The sequence below is a fragment of the Agrilus planipennis genome, unplaced genomic scaffold, assembly GCF_000699045.2.
Source record: "Agrilus planipennis isolate EAB-ADULT unplaced genomic scaffold, Apla_2.0 scaffold54, whole genome shotgun sequence".
Lineage (NCBI taxonomy): Eukaryota > Metazoa > Arthropoda > Insecta > Coleoptera > Buprestidae > Agrilus > Agrilus planipennis.
Genome location: NW_020439000.1, coordinates 42,447 through 60,018, shown reverse-complemented (window position 1 = coordinate 60,018; position 17,572 = coordinate 42,447). Strand labels below are relative to the sequence as shown.

The 17,572-nt window shown below is 35.4% G+C and overlaps 2 protein-coding genes across 5 annotated transcripts in view; both read left to right on the top strand.

The window, feature by feature from the left end:
- Window positions 1–13,935, top strand: part of LOC108734373 (synaptogenesis protein syg-2) — a 261,522-nt gene extending 247,587 nt beyond the window's left edge. For all 4 annotated transcript variants that reach the window (XM_018465908.1, XM_018465910.1, XM_018465911.2 and 1 more), the window contains 4 exons: window positions 7,815–8,150; window positions 12,304–12,660; window positions 13,065–13,159; window positions 13,599–13,935. In XM_018465908.1, the coding sequence (XP_018321410.1) occupies window positions 7,815–8,150; window positions 12,304–12,660; window positions 13,065–13,159; window positions 13,599–13,760 (950 nt within the window). In that variant the 3' untranslated portion in view covers window positions 13,761–13,935. The remainder of the gene's footprint in view (window positions 1–7,814; window positions 8,151–12,303; window positions 12,661–13,064; window positions 13,160–13,598) is intronic.
- Window positions 13,936–14,067: 132 nt separating this feature from the next.
- LOC112904828 (DNA replication licensing factor Mcm5-like) lies at window positions 14,068–17,509 on the top strand. Its single transcript, XM_025975872.1, has 10 exons — window positions 14,068–14,730; window positions 14,783–15,038; window positions 15,092–15,264; window positions 15,319–15,559; window positions 15,626–15,866; window positions 15,919–16,112; window positions 16,199–16,423; window positions 16,484–16,692; window positions 16,800–17,071; window positions 17,194–17,509. The coding sequence occupies exons 1-10, from the start codon at window positions 14,579–14,581 to the stop codon at window positions 17,421–17,423; spliced, it is 2,193 nt and encodes a 730-aa protein (XP_025831657.1). The 5' UTR covers window positions 14,068–14,578; the 3' UTR covers window positions 17,424–17,509.
- Window positions 17,510–17,572: the final 63 nt, after the last annotated feature.

The window sequence follows — 17,572 nt, the reverse complement described above, 5'->3', positions numbered from 1 at the left end:
GGAAGCCGATTTTTTAATAGTTCTCTGTTAATATATTTAAACGGCAATTTGTTTCAATCTGTATACGCAAATTCTTGTTGTTGCGGCGTATGCTTTATGACCGTATACTGGCTACGTAAAAGGTACCGCCGGTATTGCATCGATCATCGAAACCTCCACTCACACACAAAAATACTGATAAATAAAAAAACTACTTTCATGAAAAATATTGTTTGCAATCGCTACAATCGTTTGTTAGAAGCATTGGCTCCTTTGGGTGAAGAGGTTCTTCTATATTCCACAGTTTATCTCTTTATACGATCGGAGACGAAAAAATAGAAGAAGTATCTAGGAAGTTAGATAATTCGGGATGATTGGAGCAACAGATAGAAAACATAGCGTAGGGTCGAGTCGTCATTAACAAAAAGATGTCACTTATATGCTCTAGAATAGTTAATTAGGTAATGTAGAAATTGGAACATGATTGCTAAAGTGTATGTCTGGGGCATGGCTCTATACGGGTGCGAAAGGTGCACGGTGGACGCAGAGGAATAGAAATGGTTAGATGAGGATACTGTGGCTAGAGATATTGGTAACGCCGAGTTCGGGTCTAGCGACTGTTTTTAATGAATCATTTGTAACAAAACCTAGTAATCTCATGCAGATATAGCAACCGGAATCGGTCGCTAAAGACACAAAGGGCTTTCTTTTCTTTTGTTTACATTCAAACACATATTCAACATGTTTCAACCGTTATTTCTGAGTAGCAACTGTGTTTAGTAATAAGTGCGACTTCCAGATGTACATTTACTGTTAAAAAAAGGCGAAATTGTTTCAAAACTGAAAAACAGTCTGTGTCAGTATCTTCTTTAACTTTGCCTATAACGACTTCTGGATATAACGACGAAATTACAGTGGTCTCTTCGTTGTCGTTATACCCGAAATCCACTGTATTTCATATGTTGATATTTTCCATATTTTATTCTCTTATTAGTTTCCTTTTTTAATCTAAAATCGTCCAGGACTTTCAAGTCCCCGTTAGCCTGTTCTCCTAATAATTTCATTTCGAAAATACTAATACAGTTATAACGTTTATTTACTTTGTATAGTGTTTGCTCAGTGGTGTCAATTTTAAGTTAAAAGTGCCGTTTTGAAGAGAAAAAAGTTCCATTTGGGATTATTTTGTTGATATTAACGATGCAAGTGCTAAATGCAAAATTTTTAACAAAATATTCGCGAAAAGGACGAGCGTCTACTGAAAATCATTACAGTTCCGCTTCCGCAAAAATTTACTATTTACTTCTGTTTCCATTATGACACTTCCATTGCATCGCTAACCCAGATTAGACTACTGCATAGGAATGGTTAAGGATGTAGGATTATGGATTTTAATTTTAGGGAAAGATTATCTCAGGAAAAAAAGTGTAAAGGTACATGTTCGACCAGTCTTAGGACTGACGACCGTATGATAATGACGACGGTAGTTGATTCATTAATTTTTTGGGTAAAGTAGGGTAACGACATGTCATTCAATACGCAGGTATTACAGTATAATAAGTAGCCGTTTATAATCTCCTGTTTTGAGATTAACTTTGACTTTGATCCTTTGTAATTACTGTGCTCTCTCTGTCAGGATGAAACTGATGGCCAGAGCTTTGCCCGGAGAGTAGCTCCAGATAAATTAAACCGTTTTCAGTCGACTGCTTAAATTTTACATGTTCTTGCAACCGCCTGGCTGCAGATAAAGACACAGCTGGATGTGCTTAATATGCATAACTTTGTAGTTTAATCTAATACGATGCTACTTTGTAATAAAAGTAGCTATTGGTTATTTCCACTTAAAAACGAGATGAAGCTACACTTTTTAATTGAAATATTTCCACACTAAACGACATAATTAAAAATTCCTTTTCCTTCTCAGATTTTCCAAACCGGTTCTCATTTAATTACTTGTCTCGATTTCTAAATTAAGCGCACAATTAAGAAAAATTAACTGTCCAAAAGTTTCGACCAAGTTATCAACAAGTTAATAAATCACTTTAACAGTTAATTAGGCAGTAAATTGCCTAATACTTTTGTCGACAAATCGCAATTAATAAATTGTAATCAATTAAGCTTTAATAAATTAATTGCTTGTTGAAATAAACTCAAAATACGAACGACATATCTGATAAAATAATGATTAGGAAAATTAAACAACCCTTAATGTTATGACATTATCGTAAAGTCGTCAGTCCTAAGACTCTTTCCTGTCATCAGCTAATCTTCCTGTTTCCCTAAAACTAGAACAACCCACATCCTTAACTAAGTATTTGCGAACAGTCATCTCATCTAGGTCTACCTCAACTCCTTTTAACTATCGTTTCTGCTTCTAATATGTCCCTGACTCGACCTTCATGCCTGAGAAGGTGTCCTACTAACCTATCTCGCCTACTTTTTATAACTTCTGTCCTCTGCTCTCCTACTCCTTCTAATACCTCTTCATTTCTAACTTTCTCTGTCCACGGTGTCCTCATTATTCGCCTATAACACCACATTTCGAACGCTTCTAGCCTATTCTTTTCTGCCAAGCCCCACTGTTCATGTTTCGCACCCATACAGCTCCGCGCTCCAAGCATACAACCTTTTTCGAATTTCTAAATTAACCGTTCGCGAGCATAGCAGTGACTTCTTTAATATTGAAGGCAACACGACCCTGCGCTGTCCTCTGCTTTAAATCCCTACTACCCCTTCCGTCCTGACTTAACTGACTTCCTAGATACTTAAAATCAGTCACTTCTTTTAATTTCTCGTCTCCTATCTTTATATTCGTTCTTTCCCTACTTTTTCTTCCCGTCTATACCCGTATTTTTGTTTTACTTTTATTTATTTTCATTTAGCATTGTTTTGTCAGTACCGCTTCCATTTTATTTAAAGCTATCTCTAACTCCTCTTTGCTAGATGCTAATACTGCTATATCATCTGCAAATCTAAGCATACTAATCTTTTGCCTCTGAATATCTATTCCTACAGTTGTACTATCATTAATAATGTTGATCGCGTCTTCGATGTATACATTAAAAAGTAGCGGTGACAGTGTGCATCCCTGTCTAACTCCCTTGCTAATATTTACTTCTAGCCCCGGCTCTATAACTATCTGTTGCTCTTTATACAAACTAAGTATCACTCTTCTATCATTGTAACTTATCCCTACATTTTTAAGTCTATTTAACATCTTGTTCCATTTAACATTCTCTCACTCTTTCCTTTTTCTATCGTTTCCTCTATTGTTACCTGTAAAGCTAGAATGGCCTTCCTTGTTCCTCTATTTCTTCTAAACCCAAGTTGATCTTCCATTAATAGTTCTTCCGCCCTTTTTTCCATCCTCCTCTGTACAATTCTAGTTTTTTGACGCATGGTAAGTTAAGCTAATTGTTCTAAATGTCTCGCACCTATCCGCGCCCTTCTTTTTAGGTAATGTTACTACTACGTTCCGTTTATAATCCTCTGGGACTTTCCCCGTCTCGTAAATGTGACTAACTAGCTTAAACATACGATCTCTAACCTCTTGTTCTGCCTGTTTTAAAATTCCCCCCTGTATCCCATCTATATCTATGCTAAATCGAACTCTTCGAACTCATTTTGGGATAACCTACCTCATCTATCTCCACACTATCTTCCTTCTCTAATATATCTCCTAACTCATGGCCTGCGTATAGGTTCTCTAAATATTCTTTCCACCTATCTATCTGCCTTTTCCTCATTTTCTATCAAAATGACCCCTGTCTCGTTTGTTATATTATTACTACTGTATCCTGCATCTCTAAAATTCCTTTTAATGTTATGACCATTAATTAAATAAATAATAACTGAAAACCTGTCGTAGTATTATGGCAATATTGAACAATAATATCAATATTAAGTAACTATTTTGATTCTAAAGAAATTACTCAAATAGTCAATTGTTTCGTCTGTTTAAGTCTTTGTTGAGAAAACAGAGAAATAATACTAGTACTCATTATCAACATTAGTGTCAGAACAGAAGTGGAGTCTAACAACTTAATTATTAAGCGGAGAATGTGCCGATAGCACTTGGAAACGTTACAAACGGTTTGGAGATGGGTACTTGTTGATTAACCTTTTGAAGATTTCCCCTTTAGAAACGGGCCAACAGCAGCATCTCATCGAATTAATTATTAGATGCCTTTAACAGGCTCCTGACGTGTTGGAAATTTCAAACGTTGTTAATTAGATGTTGCGTTCTGTTGCTTTGGCGACCACTGTACGCTCGGGCGAGCCGGGCGTCGCGCCGGCATCGCGACGCCGCATGAACTAAACGTCGCGCGGACATCGCCGACGACCACCAACGTTACGTCCGGCAAACCTTTTTCTAACAACAAATTACTCATTCATGATTGTAAAGCATTACGACTTCTTTTTTCATTATAATAATACAATAGGAACTGAACGTAACTGTAACTAAAATAGTAAGCTTTATTAACAAAAGTTTTATTTCATTGTAATTATTATTTTTCTTAAATAAATGTTGATGTAGGTTTCGGGATCGTCGCGCAGCGTGAATAAAAATGATCTGGGCCGGTAGCAGAATACAAGAAAATAAAACGGCAGCAAAGTCTTCGGAACGTATATTTACAGAGGCGATAACTAGTCGCATGGACGGTCTAGTACCAAGTAAAACTTACATCTAAATTACTACACTATACACCAAGTTAACCCCCTGCGCGTCTCTTTCCCTCCGGTATGAGACGACCAAAAAAAGAACCGGATAAATGTAATAAAAATTGGAAAGTTATCTCTGCTAAAACGCATTTTGCTGGAAAACTGTTTGTTACCCTTTGGCCGCTTCGCTACCCTTGGAAGTGCAGGTAGTCGAAGGCTTTCGAAGTTTTGTGATAAATTCGGCGGGAAAAAGACGCAGAAGGTTAAATATTCTATTTACAATTTCTACGAACTACAAACCCCTTAAATATAATTTGGCTCGAGGGTAAGTAGCGTGACCGCTACATAGGTAAAACCGATAAGGCTTATTATGTAATTAAAAGGAATTTTAGAGAAGTAAGGTACAGTAGTGCGTTCGAAATGTGGTGTTACAGGCAAATGATGAGGAAACCGTGGATCGAGAAGGTTAGAAATGAAAAGGTGTTAAAAAAAATAGGAAAACAGAGGAATCTATTGATTGAAGCATGAAGGTCTAGTCAGAGACATATTAGAGACAGAAACAGGAGTTAGGAAGGGTAGATGTAGTGCGTGCCCAACCAGTCTTAGGACTGACGACCTTATGATGAGGGTACAGTAGTAATAATATAAGAGGTCATTTTGATAAAAAATTGATAAATGGGAGATAAGTGAAAAGAATATTTAGACAGGATAACTGTAGGGATAGATATATAGGGGCAAACGAATAGTATACTGATAATATAGTATTAGCGTCTAGCAAGGAGATATATTTAAATAAAATGGAAGCGGTATTAACAAAACAGTATTGTATGAAAATAAATAAAAGTAAAACTAAAATACTGGTATGCAAGGGAAGAAATTGTAAGAAAAGAGCGAATATAAAGATAGGAGACGAAAAATTAGAAGAAGTGGCTGATTTTCGGTATCTAGGAAATAAGATAACCCAGAATGGAAGGAGCAGTCGAGATATAAGACAGGATAGCGCCTAATCGACTAACTCTAAATTACGTGACAAAATCAAAAATTTTTCTGGTGCCACCACCAATACCAAAAAAATACGAGCCAAAGGGAAAAACCCAACAAGGTATGACTACCTCGAGGTATGAAATTCCTATAACCTGCATACAATTGAAGAGCATCGATAGTAAAATTAACAAAGGTAGTTGCCATCGAAGATCATGGCAGAACCTGACGATCGGGCCCCAATAGGCCTAATATTGTTTGCAAAAGAGATATTTGACTACCTTGTACCTATGCATTTGAAATTATGTGAATTTCCAATATAATAAAATAAAATACGTTGAATAATGATAAGCACTGTCTATCTCTAACAACTAAAAAAAATATTAAAATTAAACTGAAACACTGTCCCTTCCACATTCGTAATACGTTTCCTACAGCGTATAACGTCCCCGTAATAAATGTGCCCATAATAACAGTGGTAAAACACATGTAGCGTAGCCCCGATGATTATGTCGCCCTTGTTGTAATAACTTTGATTGTTCTAACTATTACTCACTGACCACATAACACGGCATCGTATAATGAGGTTAGATTGTAATTAATGCTTCGAAGTCGGAAACACGTTCAAAACCTGTTAGCGACAACCAATCAGTTTTAACAACCTGATTAACCAATAACATACCTACCTATAACTGGAATGTAATTCGGTTTGGCAGCGATTGTGGCATGGATCTTCAGAATCGGATTTTTAATCATTCAATATAATCAACAACATCGAACAAGTACGTGACCACAGACAAAGTTAAAAACGAGCTATTGTATTTTCGTTATTTAAAAGTTAAGTGTATTTTAGAAGTACAAATATGTGCGATATTAGTTTTTTTTTTAAGAATAGATAATACGAGTAAAAGTCCTGTTTGCAAGGATTGATTACAGGATGAAAAACCAGCCCTTATCTTGGATTATAAACCTATATCAGGAAAAAAAAACTGTGAATGTAGATACCAAATATATCCTTTCATATCATCCCCAGTCAGATAAGTTAGGACAGAAGGAGTAGTAGGGATATAAAGCAGAGGATAGTTGCCTTCAATAAAAATAAGTCACTTCTATGCTCGCAAACGGTTAATTTAGAAATTCTAGAATGATTGTTAAAGGTGTATGTTTGGATCGGGGCGTTGTACGGGTGCGAAACATGGACGGTTGACGCAGCCGAAAAGAAAAGGTTAGAAATCTTCGAAATGTGGTGTTACAGGCGAATGATGAGGATAACGTGGGTAGAAAAGGTTAGAAATGAAGAGGTATTAGAAAGAATAGGAGAACAGAGGACTCTATGGAAGTCAGTAAAAAATAGGCGAAATAGGTCGATAGGGCACCTTCTTAGGTATGAAGGTCTAGTCAGAGACATATTAGAGGCAGAAACGGAAGTTAGGAAGGGTAGAGGTATACCTAGATTAGATTACTGTTCGCAAATAGTTAAGGATGTTGGATGTTCTAGTTTTAGGGAAAAGTGGAAAAGTCTTAGGACTGACGACCTTATCATGATGATACATTCTCAGTTAAGAACTGCGAGAGCGACCTGAACTTTTATAAATTGTTACACCTGACAAAAAAAAAATTAAGAAGAGAAAAAAATAAATTTTTAACCGTTTAGTGAATTTTTATAAATCTTTTTAGTCGAATTAAATGTGAGTAAAAATGACATATTTTCATGAAAAATCAAAAACAATATTCTTTTATTTTTTTTGTCCTCATATCCCCCTTGTGTACATCTATCATATTTGTTTTACGTAGATATAGGGAGGTACTTTTAGCTGTGTGATGCATCATTTAGCGGAGCTTCTATCTTTGGAAAAGACGCGCACACGCATTAACGAATCAGAAACTTGGGAAAAGCACAACAGCGTGACAGGCTTGATTAATACAAACGTTTCGCAATTGGAAAAGTTAATTGATCACGTAATAATACAATGCGGGATTCCGTCATCGGCAGCTTTTGGCACCCTAACCGCCGCACGCCGTCATCAGTTGCCACCGTCATCAACCGCCTCACCGCCTCCCCGTTGCCATCGTTCTAATTAACGCTTTGAAATTTCGAACAGAACATACACACACACACACACACACACACACACACACACACGTCCCAACCAGCGACGACGACGCTCTCGGTAATTAATTTGATGATATTGCAGCAAAGCCCAGTCCCTTGAGCAACTGCACCCTCCAAGGGGCCGCCAATGACAGCTCACGTCTGTTAGACATCGAATGTCGCCCCGGATATGACGGAGGCTTGCCCCAAACCTTCGTCCTCGAGGCGTACGACTCCCGCACCATGACGTTGCGATTCAACCTCAGCTCCAACGACCCCGACAGTCCCTTCTTCCGTGTTCAGCTGGACGAGGTGCTCGACGTGAAGCAGGGAATGCCACCGTCCCTTCGTATATTCGTCTACGCCCAAAACTTGAAGGGACGCAGCGACAAAGTCGTCCTAGAAGACATTACCCTTAACGATCCCGAAAAAAGAACCGGTAAGTCAACACTATTTATTTTTTTTTTCCTTTTCATATAGGATTGACTAATGCAATCGCTATTAAAGGAATTTGGAATTGGTACACAAGTTATTATTGGGGTAATTTAAACTAAATGTATCTTCACCTACCTTAGAAAACACCACAAATGGCGAGGTAAACGCCATCTGTAGTACCACTTCGAATTATTTTATTCGATTATGGTAACGTGCCTATCACGTAGTGGTTAGCTATGCCGGGATTCGTTTCAGCAAGTAGATATCCATATATTTAAATGGACCTTGTTGGAGCATCCGTAATCCTAAAATGTAGCATCGTATTACAGATGGCGTTTACCGCGGCGTTTGTGGTGTTTTCTAAAACGCTCTGTTAAGACAGCAGGTAAAAGTTGGTCTGTGTTCTGTCGGAGCTGTCTGCGACGCGCTGATGAGATCCAAAAAGATCGAAATCGCGATCCGCGTCTTGCAGTTTCGACAGAATGCAGACCACTTCGAAATATACTTCGAGATATTCGATTTGACTGGTTAATTTTTTGTTGTATTTATAATTGACAGGACAAGGTTTGTGTGAAAGAAAATTTTTGAAAAATACGCGGCAAAAATTTGGATAGTATTTTTGTATGGAAAAGCCTTCATGCTATAAATTTTGACATTTTTGGTTTTGGTCAGATTTACATCAAACTTGATATTTATGCTCATTGGCATAAAATCAAACACCTGTTTCAGCATTTTTAAAAATTCCACCTCTGAAAGGGGGTGAAAAGGGGATGTAACATTTATATGCTAGATATTTTATTTATATAGTCACATTTACTGTAAATGTTGTTGCTACGTTTGTATTTGAAATCTAATAAGATGGCGACATTACATAACATTTAAACTTTGTAGGGGTGAACTGAGAGTTAAAAGGTTTTATGGAGAAACAATAATAATTTCTGCGAGCGAAGCGGCGGGCAAAAGCTGATACTAAATTGCTATCTACAGGTTCTTTTTCTATAACTGTTAAGACGAATTTTATAGACTAATAAACGAGTTGCACTTATTAATCCTTCAGGCTTGCTTTGCAAACAACTCACAAATAATAACAATCATAAAAAACTTCCCGTTTCTATACATAATGTAACACTCTCCTTATGAAAGCTCTGAATTGCAACCCGACGTCAAGAAAGTTTTACGAAAGAGAAATTATTACCCTACGTGCAAAAGACGTCGCAATAAAAATGGTATTTCGAAATGTATTTTTTCATCATTGGCGTATCACACAGTGAACTCAAAATAAATTCATAAATAAAATATTTCCGATAAACGTTTGTAACATATTTCGTTTTTGAAATTTGTAATTAAATTTTAATTGAATTTTTACCGGACATAGAATGAAAATGAATAATCCTGCTCCGGTTGGACTATACGAATCATATTTCAAAACTGAAACCCTTTTTTCTCACACAACCCTAGTCAATCATTTCAATATTTTATTAAGAGAATCCAAAATACTAATTCAAAAATTATTTCAATTTCAAATATCCTTTTCTTTTTTTGTTTACAAAACTAGAAACTGAATTATAATAATGAGATGAAATGTTTATTAAAATTATCTGTAACATTACTGCAAGGGACAAATTGTGTTTGAAAAAGGGAATTGACGTCAAAGCAAAATCAACGATCAAAAGGTTTAGTTAAGGGATCAATTATTTGTTCCCAGTAGCACATCATAAGTAATTTGGTCGATGGTTTACCGAAACTATGTACGGTGTGCTGATGAGAAGTAACAAATTCAGACCTGATTGCTGAACAAGTACCGAATCTAAAAGAAACGGTGTCAAAAATCGTATAAGAAAGGGAAGTGAAAAAGTGAATATCATGAATCGTTTCTTTCTTCGTGTTCCACTGTTCGTTCAGCCGCTATACCTGTCGTCTTTCGTATGTAAAAGGGGAAAGTTGAAACAAATTATACTTTCCGTCCATTTGCATTATAAAAGGGCGATATTTCAGCATCCGGCGACAAAGTAGCTGCCGCAGCAGCAGCAGCAGAATAATGCTTAATCTCTCTTCCTCCAAAATGTCACGTTAATTTTCCTGGAAAAAGGAACGCCCAAAAAGTCCAGAAACTTTAATAAAACGTGGTGGCAAGTTCGGAAGATTGTTTTCCCAATGTTCCACGACCACACCGCTGCGCTGTCGCCTATTAATCTCGCTCTTGGACATTAATGAGCTACTGCTCGCGATAACTCAAAAAATTCTTTCTTAATTTCCTCACTTGCGGCAATCCATCTTTGTAAAAACCAAATGGAAAGATAAATCGAGTCCATAAAGTGACCCGTGTCCTTACATACGTTCTATATGTCTAAGGACATTCATTAATTTATCTAACTAGTCGAACCCGTCCAAATTTGGAGGGATAGGCACCGTTGGCTTGGTTAGAATTGTTGTGTCCCGAATATAAATTTTAGATACAGGAACTTTTAATTATGGTTGTTTAAGTCAAAATCAATCTTCTGCGAGGATAAATCCTTAAATATACTTTATTGAAAGAAACGATACACACTAATTAACTTCTTATTCCTGACTTAATTTAATTAATATTATCGCTTTTACGAATTAGAAATTATTTATACAAGACATTGACGATTATAATACTTAGTAGAAAACGATTTAAATGTTAGTGTTATGATGTTGTCCTTATTTTCTCTTTTCGAGGGGTTTATATACCCTCGGTTGGCTTGGGGTGAGTTCTAAGAATTTTCCAAAAAGCTGTACTCAAGCTGACTTCGAAGAAATATTTCTTTGACTGAAGTTGGCTTTTTCTTAAGTACCTTGCTTACTTCTGAGAAGTGTTGTTAATCTTTACTGTCAAATTTAATCCTCAACATGCATACAAAAATATAACGATAAAATTTACTCTCATTAGATATACAAATTGAACCTGCATCTATTTTTATTTTTACGTTTTACTGCGTTTATAATGTATGGTGTAGACACTACGGTAAACTAATATTTTTGTACGTTATTATAATTAATTATTTATTAGTCATTTTGCATGTGCCTGCTGCTGGTTTGTTTGCAATGCTAGAGATTTTTAGTCAGTTTGCAATTTCAAAATTGCAATGCAATGAAACAGTAGGCGATACTAATTGTAAAAGTCCCAATAGGTAGTACCCCCGTATCGAATACAATGACTGTTAAGCAATCAAATGTACACACAATATGGCAAGCCATCGTGTTTTAGCTTGCATTCACATTTTGCTGTTTAACTTCAAAGATAAAATAAATGAAATGAAACGTTTTGATTAACGAGTAAATAAACGAAACCTGATGAAATGATGCATTGTTAATTTATTTGCTTTATATATTCGTTCAAATCCTGGGTGGATTTGCAGAATATTTTGGTCATACAAATTGTAAATAAAATGCAAACGATTCAGGTAGACGCACACAAAACGATTTGTTTTTAATAATCATTAATGGATTAGGAAAAAATGTTAACTTTACATTATTAAATATTCTAATCTAAAGTTTTCAACCATTTTTGGGAATTAATTTTTTTAAATTGTATTAACTTAATGTATTATGCTTTAAATTTCCTAAATTTTGATAAAAACCGCATCAAAATCGGTTCAAAAATACCAACGTTACGAAATATAAAAGTTTCAAATGCATTGCGATGCACCAGTCAGGTGAATAAACTTTGTGTTGTTGTTATTGTATAACCGCATTCCTGAGGAAACCCCTATTGTTTTCCAGACCGACTGACCTAATTTCCTATTGGTTGACAAAATGGCGTCGCGACTAACAGCCAATGAGATGTGTTACACACTTAAAAACAATAAGAACTGCATTCGTAAGTTAGTCACGCGCGCTGCTTTGGTTGGTATAGTTCGCTCCTCCAGAGTTATATTAAAATTACGTAAAAATCAAAATGTTGTGTGTCTATTTTGTATAAAAATACATTTATGAGTTGAATTTGTAAGTAATAATAATAACTATCCTTTCTAAAACATTATTTATGGGCAATAAGAACATGTTTTATTTCATAAAAACGTATTAAATCGAATTTATAGGTTAAGACATTGACGGTAGACAAATATTTTTCAAATGTCTTATTCTTAATAAAAATATCCTTTTTTGAATATCCCCTTATATTTCTTTTCTTGCAGATGACTATGGTGGTTTAAATATTTTACCATTAGCTGCATTGTTAACCGGTTCACTCTTAACACTATGCCTCGCTGTACTTCTAGTAGTAGTTTTGGCAATTAGAAAGAGCAGACACAAACACTGTCCCATGGCCCATTGTACTCATGGTGCTGACTTATCGGCCAAACAACCCAAAGTGCTGACACCACAAGCTTCTAGGTCTAATTCCATGTTAGAAATCAACACAGGGGACCAACGTTATGTGGTAGCATATACACTTAAGCCCACCACGAATAGCATTAACCAGGATCAACCCATTACAAATTCCATAGTGATTGGCCCTGAACATCAACCAGATATTCTTAATGCCCCTAGAGGTTTGTTTGCATATTTTAATTATTTGCATTTTATATTGAATATTGTTTTATACTGATTAAAACAATTGATAATCAAGTTAACTCACTAGAATCATGAATTGTTTTTCTATTAAACTTATTTAAAGAGTACATCTATATTATGTTGTATTTGCAATTGATTTAGGAAGAACACAATTTGTACTGTATACGTAAAAAAATTAAATGGGGAAACGTTATTTGATATTACTTTCAGTCGTAGATTTTATCCCCGACTATAACACCGGTAGCTTTGTTTCAAACAAGAACGTAAATTATTCAATAGGTTGCACAGAAGTTACACACCTAGTTCCTACGTAACAACCAACGAAGCAAGCAACTTGTATGTAAATTTCGTGGGAAGATTTATTAAGAACAATCATTTTTAGGGACAGATGTTACGCCAGTAGGGGAGCCGGGGAGGCTGTTTCCAAGGCCGGATAGTCTCTTCGCTTCTCCAAACGATGCACCATTTGCCAAGTTTGTACGTATATATTCCATGTTTCTCATTTAGCATTTATGAGGCACCGTATGCTTCATATATTATTCAGTTAAATGTTTTGAAACTGGAGCAAATATTTCGTATATAAATCTGATGAGAATTTACGACCAAAACGCCCAAAAGAAAAATACAACGCATACGCACTAAACAGCACAATTCAGATCACAGTAGAAATAATGTTTCATTTCTTTCTTGTAACACATCCTCCAATAAGTTAATTTTACCTTTGATTAAAAATTTAGACCTTTGTTAATATAAGTAAAATGTCGAAGTCTTTATTTAATTATTTATATGGTACATGTACCTTCTACCTTCGCAAACACTACTTTAACATTTTTTTTAAACAAATCCCCTCGTGAACCCTTCTTTAATTTTTAAGCACTGTTTTTTTCATTCTAAGGACTTGTTAAAAATGTTTTAGAATCACAAGGACATGTCGATAGTGAATCCCGAATTGTATGGGAATCATGGGACTGCGACCCTGGGACGGTCGTGGCCCCGTCCGAAGGAAAATTCATTTTCCACGATACGAAGAGACCATATTTTAACGGACTCCATACCAGGACCAGAAAGTTGCGTGTAAATTTAAACTCGTCATGTTGTGATAGATGTGCAAAATAAAAAAAGACAGTTGTATCAAATTAAATGAGTAATAATTAAGAAACTTTAACTGATGATGTTTATACTTGGGCAAACTAAAGAGCTTAAATCAAGTGTTACATGAAACTAATAAATGTGGGACAGTGATGTAAAAAAAATCTAACTGTTTGCTGTCTTATTATATTAATAAGTAGACCTTAAGTTATCAAATGAATAAAAGTACCTTTTCGAAGTTTTCTTTATTAATACCTGAGAAATACAAGAGAAAAGGTGTTTTGTTTCGTTTTTAATCAAATTATGTTTAATTTTTATGATTCGAATAATACTCTTAATTTATTTATTTTTTCTTCTAATGCCATTTATTGATGACGAGACTAAAAGACGTTTTCTTATTTTTTATTTAAATACTACCCTTCAGTTTGAGTTATTCTTTTTTATTACTGTTGATACATCCCTTCTACGACAGTCACGTTATTATTTGTTATATTTAACTGTTATTTGATCCTAGAAAAGGAAGAAAAAATATATAACAAAAGATATTATTTTTAACTAATACAGCTTCCACCTATTAGAATAAAAAATAAACACACATGCTGTCCCTCGCTAGTTTAGACACTATAGCCAATCTCTATTATGTATATCTGATATCTATGGTCTGGCGGCCATACTGGCTGCTTATTTATGCTTGGCGGTAATTTTAGTCCATAACCTCAACAATACCCCGTTAAGGGAATAAATACTTCTCCTTATTTTTTTGTAAATATTTAGTGTTTGCTGTATATTTTTTCTTGCATTTTAATTATGGAAGGTTTCGACGATGCCGGAATCTTCTTTAGTGACAATCTTGCTGGAGATACACAAGACACAAATCAAGTGAACCTGAAAGTTATCAAAAAGAAGTTTAAAGAATTTATGAGACAGTTCCATGGGGAAAACTTCAACTACAAATACAGGTTATTAATTCTTTTTGTTCTTTGTATCATTACTCAAAATATGTTATTTTAGAGATACTCTGAAGAGGAACTACAATTTAAAACAGTATTACCTAGAGGTGAACATTGAAGACCTTGCTAGTTATGATGAAGTTTTGGCAGAAAAGCTTTACAAGCAACCAACGGAACATCTTCCAGTGTTTGAGTCGGCTGCTAAAGAGGTTGCTGATGAATTAACAGCCCCTAGACCTGAAGAAGAGAAAAATGTTGAAGATATTCAAATTATACTTTTATCAGACTCTCGGCCATCTAGTTTGCGTGAATTAAGAGTATGTTAATGTAACACTTAATATCCTTCTTTCTCTATCAAATTGTGTTGTAGTCTAATTGTGTTTCACGTTTAATTAAAATACCTGGCATAATTGTAAGTGCATCTGGAATTAAAGCCAAGGCAACTAAAATAACCATACAGTGTAGAGATTGTCACCATATGATTCCCAATTTGCCTGTAAAGCCTGGTTTTGAAGGTTACATCATGCCCAGAAAATGTAGCACGTGAGTGAAGCAATTTTTTTTTAATTCAGTGTCAAATTAATTTAAATTAAACAGGGAACAAGCTGGACCTAATAAATGCTCTTTGGATCCCTACTTTATAATTCCGGATAAGTGTCAATGTGTAGATTTTCAAGTTTTGAAACTTCAAGAGCTTCCTGATGGTGTACCACAGGGAGAGATTCCAAGGCACCTGAACCTTTACTGTGACAGATATTTGTGTGAGAGGGTTGTTCCTGGAAATCGAGTGTTTATTTTTGGTATTTACTCTATTAAGAAGGTGTCCATTGGTTCAAAGGTAAGTTAAAGCACAATTTATAACATTTTCAATGCATGTTGTTGCAATAATCAATTGTTCTTTAAGAGAGATGGACAAAAGGCACTAACAGGAGTTAGATTTCCTTACATGAGAGTTATTGGTATACAACATGATACTGAAGGTTTGGGATCATCTGGTGTGGGGGCTGTTACTACAGAGGAAGAAGATTTGTTTAAAAGATTGGCAGCATCTCCCAATATATACGAAAAAATTGCCACTAGCATTGCACCATCTATTTATGGGGCTGTGGATATTAAAAAAGCAATTGCTTGTCTGCTATTTGGGGGTATGTTGAAGTAGACAATTCGTTTTTGTTGCTTATTTGATGCATTTTTAAGGCTCCAGGAAAAGACTTCCTGATGGTCTGACTCGCAGAGGAGATATAAACATTTTACTTCTCGGTGATCCTGGTACCGCAAAATCGCAACTGTTGAAGTTTGTAGAGCGTGTGGCTCCAATCGGAGTTTATACTTCAGGAAAAGGGAGCTCAGCTGCTGGTCTAACAGCATCTGTCAACAGAAATCCTGCTACTGTATGTGAATAACCTTAATATACCTTTTTGTATATTAATTATCATTTTCACAATTTCCACACTTTTTGAATTTCTAAATTTTGTAGCGAAATTTTATTATGGAAGGCGGTGCAATGGTTCTTGCAGATGGCGGAGTTGTTTGCATTGATGAATTCGACAAAATGAGGGAAGATGACAGGGTGGCAATACATGAAGCCATGGAGCAGCAAACCATCTCAATTGCTAAAGCAGGAATCACAACCACTTTAAATTCTAGGTGCTCTGTTCTTGCTGCTGCTAACAGTATCTTTGGTAGATGGGACGAAACGAAAGTACGATAAAATGTGAACCAGTCCCTATTTGATTCTACCTTTTCTATTTATTTATCATAGGGAGAGGAAAATATTGACTTTATGCCAACCATTCTTTCCCGTTTCGACATGATATTTATAGTCAAAGACGAGCATGATCAACGAAGGGACATGACGTTAGCCAGGCATATAATTAATGTTCACATGAGTGCAGAACAGGTCACTGAAGAACCTAAAGAGGGAGAACTGTCCATAGAATTACTAAAAAAATATATTAATTATTGCAGAACGTGAGTTAATGCATTAAATATCTTTTAACATACACAGCTTTATAAATGAATTCTTATGTATTCATGTAATTTATTTTTTGCATATTTTAATTTTTTTTTTTTGTTAGAAAATGTGGTCCTCGTTTAAGCCAAGAAGCTGGCGATAAGTTGAAGAGACGTTATGTAATGATGAGATCAGGAGCGAGTCAACATGAGCACGAAATACATAAGAAAAACGCAATTCCAATAACAGTGAGACAACTGGAGGCTGTAATAAGAATTTCTGAAAGTCTGGCCAAGATGCAGCTACTCCCTTTTGCCACTGATTCGCACGTCAACGAAGCCCTACGTCTGTTTCAAGTTTCGACATTAGACGCAGCAATGAGTGGAAATCTAGACGGTAATTTCTGCCTATAATTGTAATTACTTACAAGCTAAATGTTGATATTCCTTTTATGTTTATTTCCTTTTTATTTTTAATTGACTTACGTTTACGTACATATTAAAACAAAAATTTAATAGGTGCTGAAGGATTCACGACTGACGAAGAATATGAAACATTAAGCCGAATTGAGAAGCAACTAAAGAGACGTTTCGCTATAGGGACGCAGGTTTCACAACAAAATATCGTACAAGACTTTGTGAACCAACAGTATCCTGAGAGGGCTATTATGAAAGTCATATATGCCATGATTCGAAGGGGGCAACTGCAACATCGAATGCAGAGGAGAATGCTGTATCGTATTAGTTAATTTATTTCTTTTTCTTTTTTCCTATCCTTACTTCGCATTTTTTTTTTATTTCGAAATCGTAGTTTTTGTTTGCATGTTTTAAACGTTTCTGTTTTTTTTTTATTTCATTTAATGGTACATTAAATAGTAAGATACATAATACCAGAATT

What these genes read in the sequence shown, in the direction of transcription:
- LOC112904828 (XM_025975872.1), top strand. Translation starts at nt 14,579, where the DNA reads ATGGAAGGTTTCGACGATGCCGGAATCTTCTTTAGTGACAATCTTGCT. An exon ending in AGGTGTCCATTGGTTCAAAG is followed by an intron (nt 15,560 to 15,625) that starts GTAAGTTAAAGC and finishes TTGTTCTTTAAG; the next exon opens with AGAGATGGACAAAAGGCACT. An exon ending in AATGAGTGGAAATCTAGACG is followed by an intron (nt 17,072 to 17,193) that starts GTAATTTCTGCC and finishes AAAATTTAATAG; the next exon opens with GTGCTGAAGGATTCACGACT.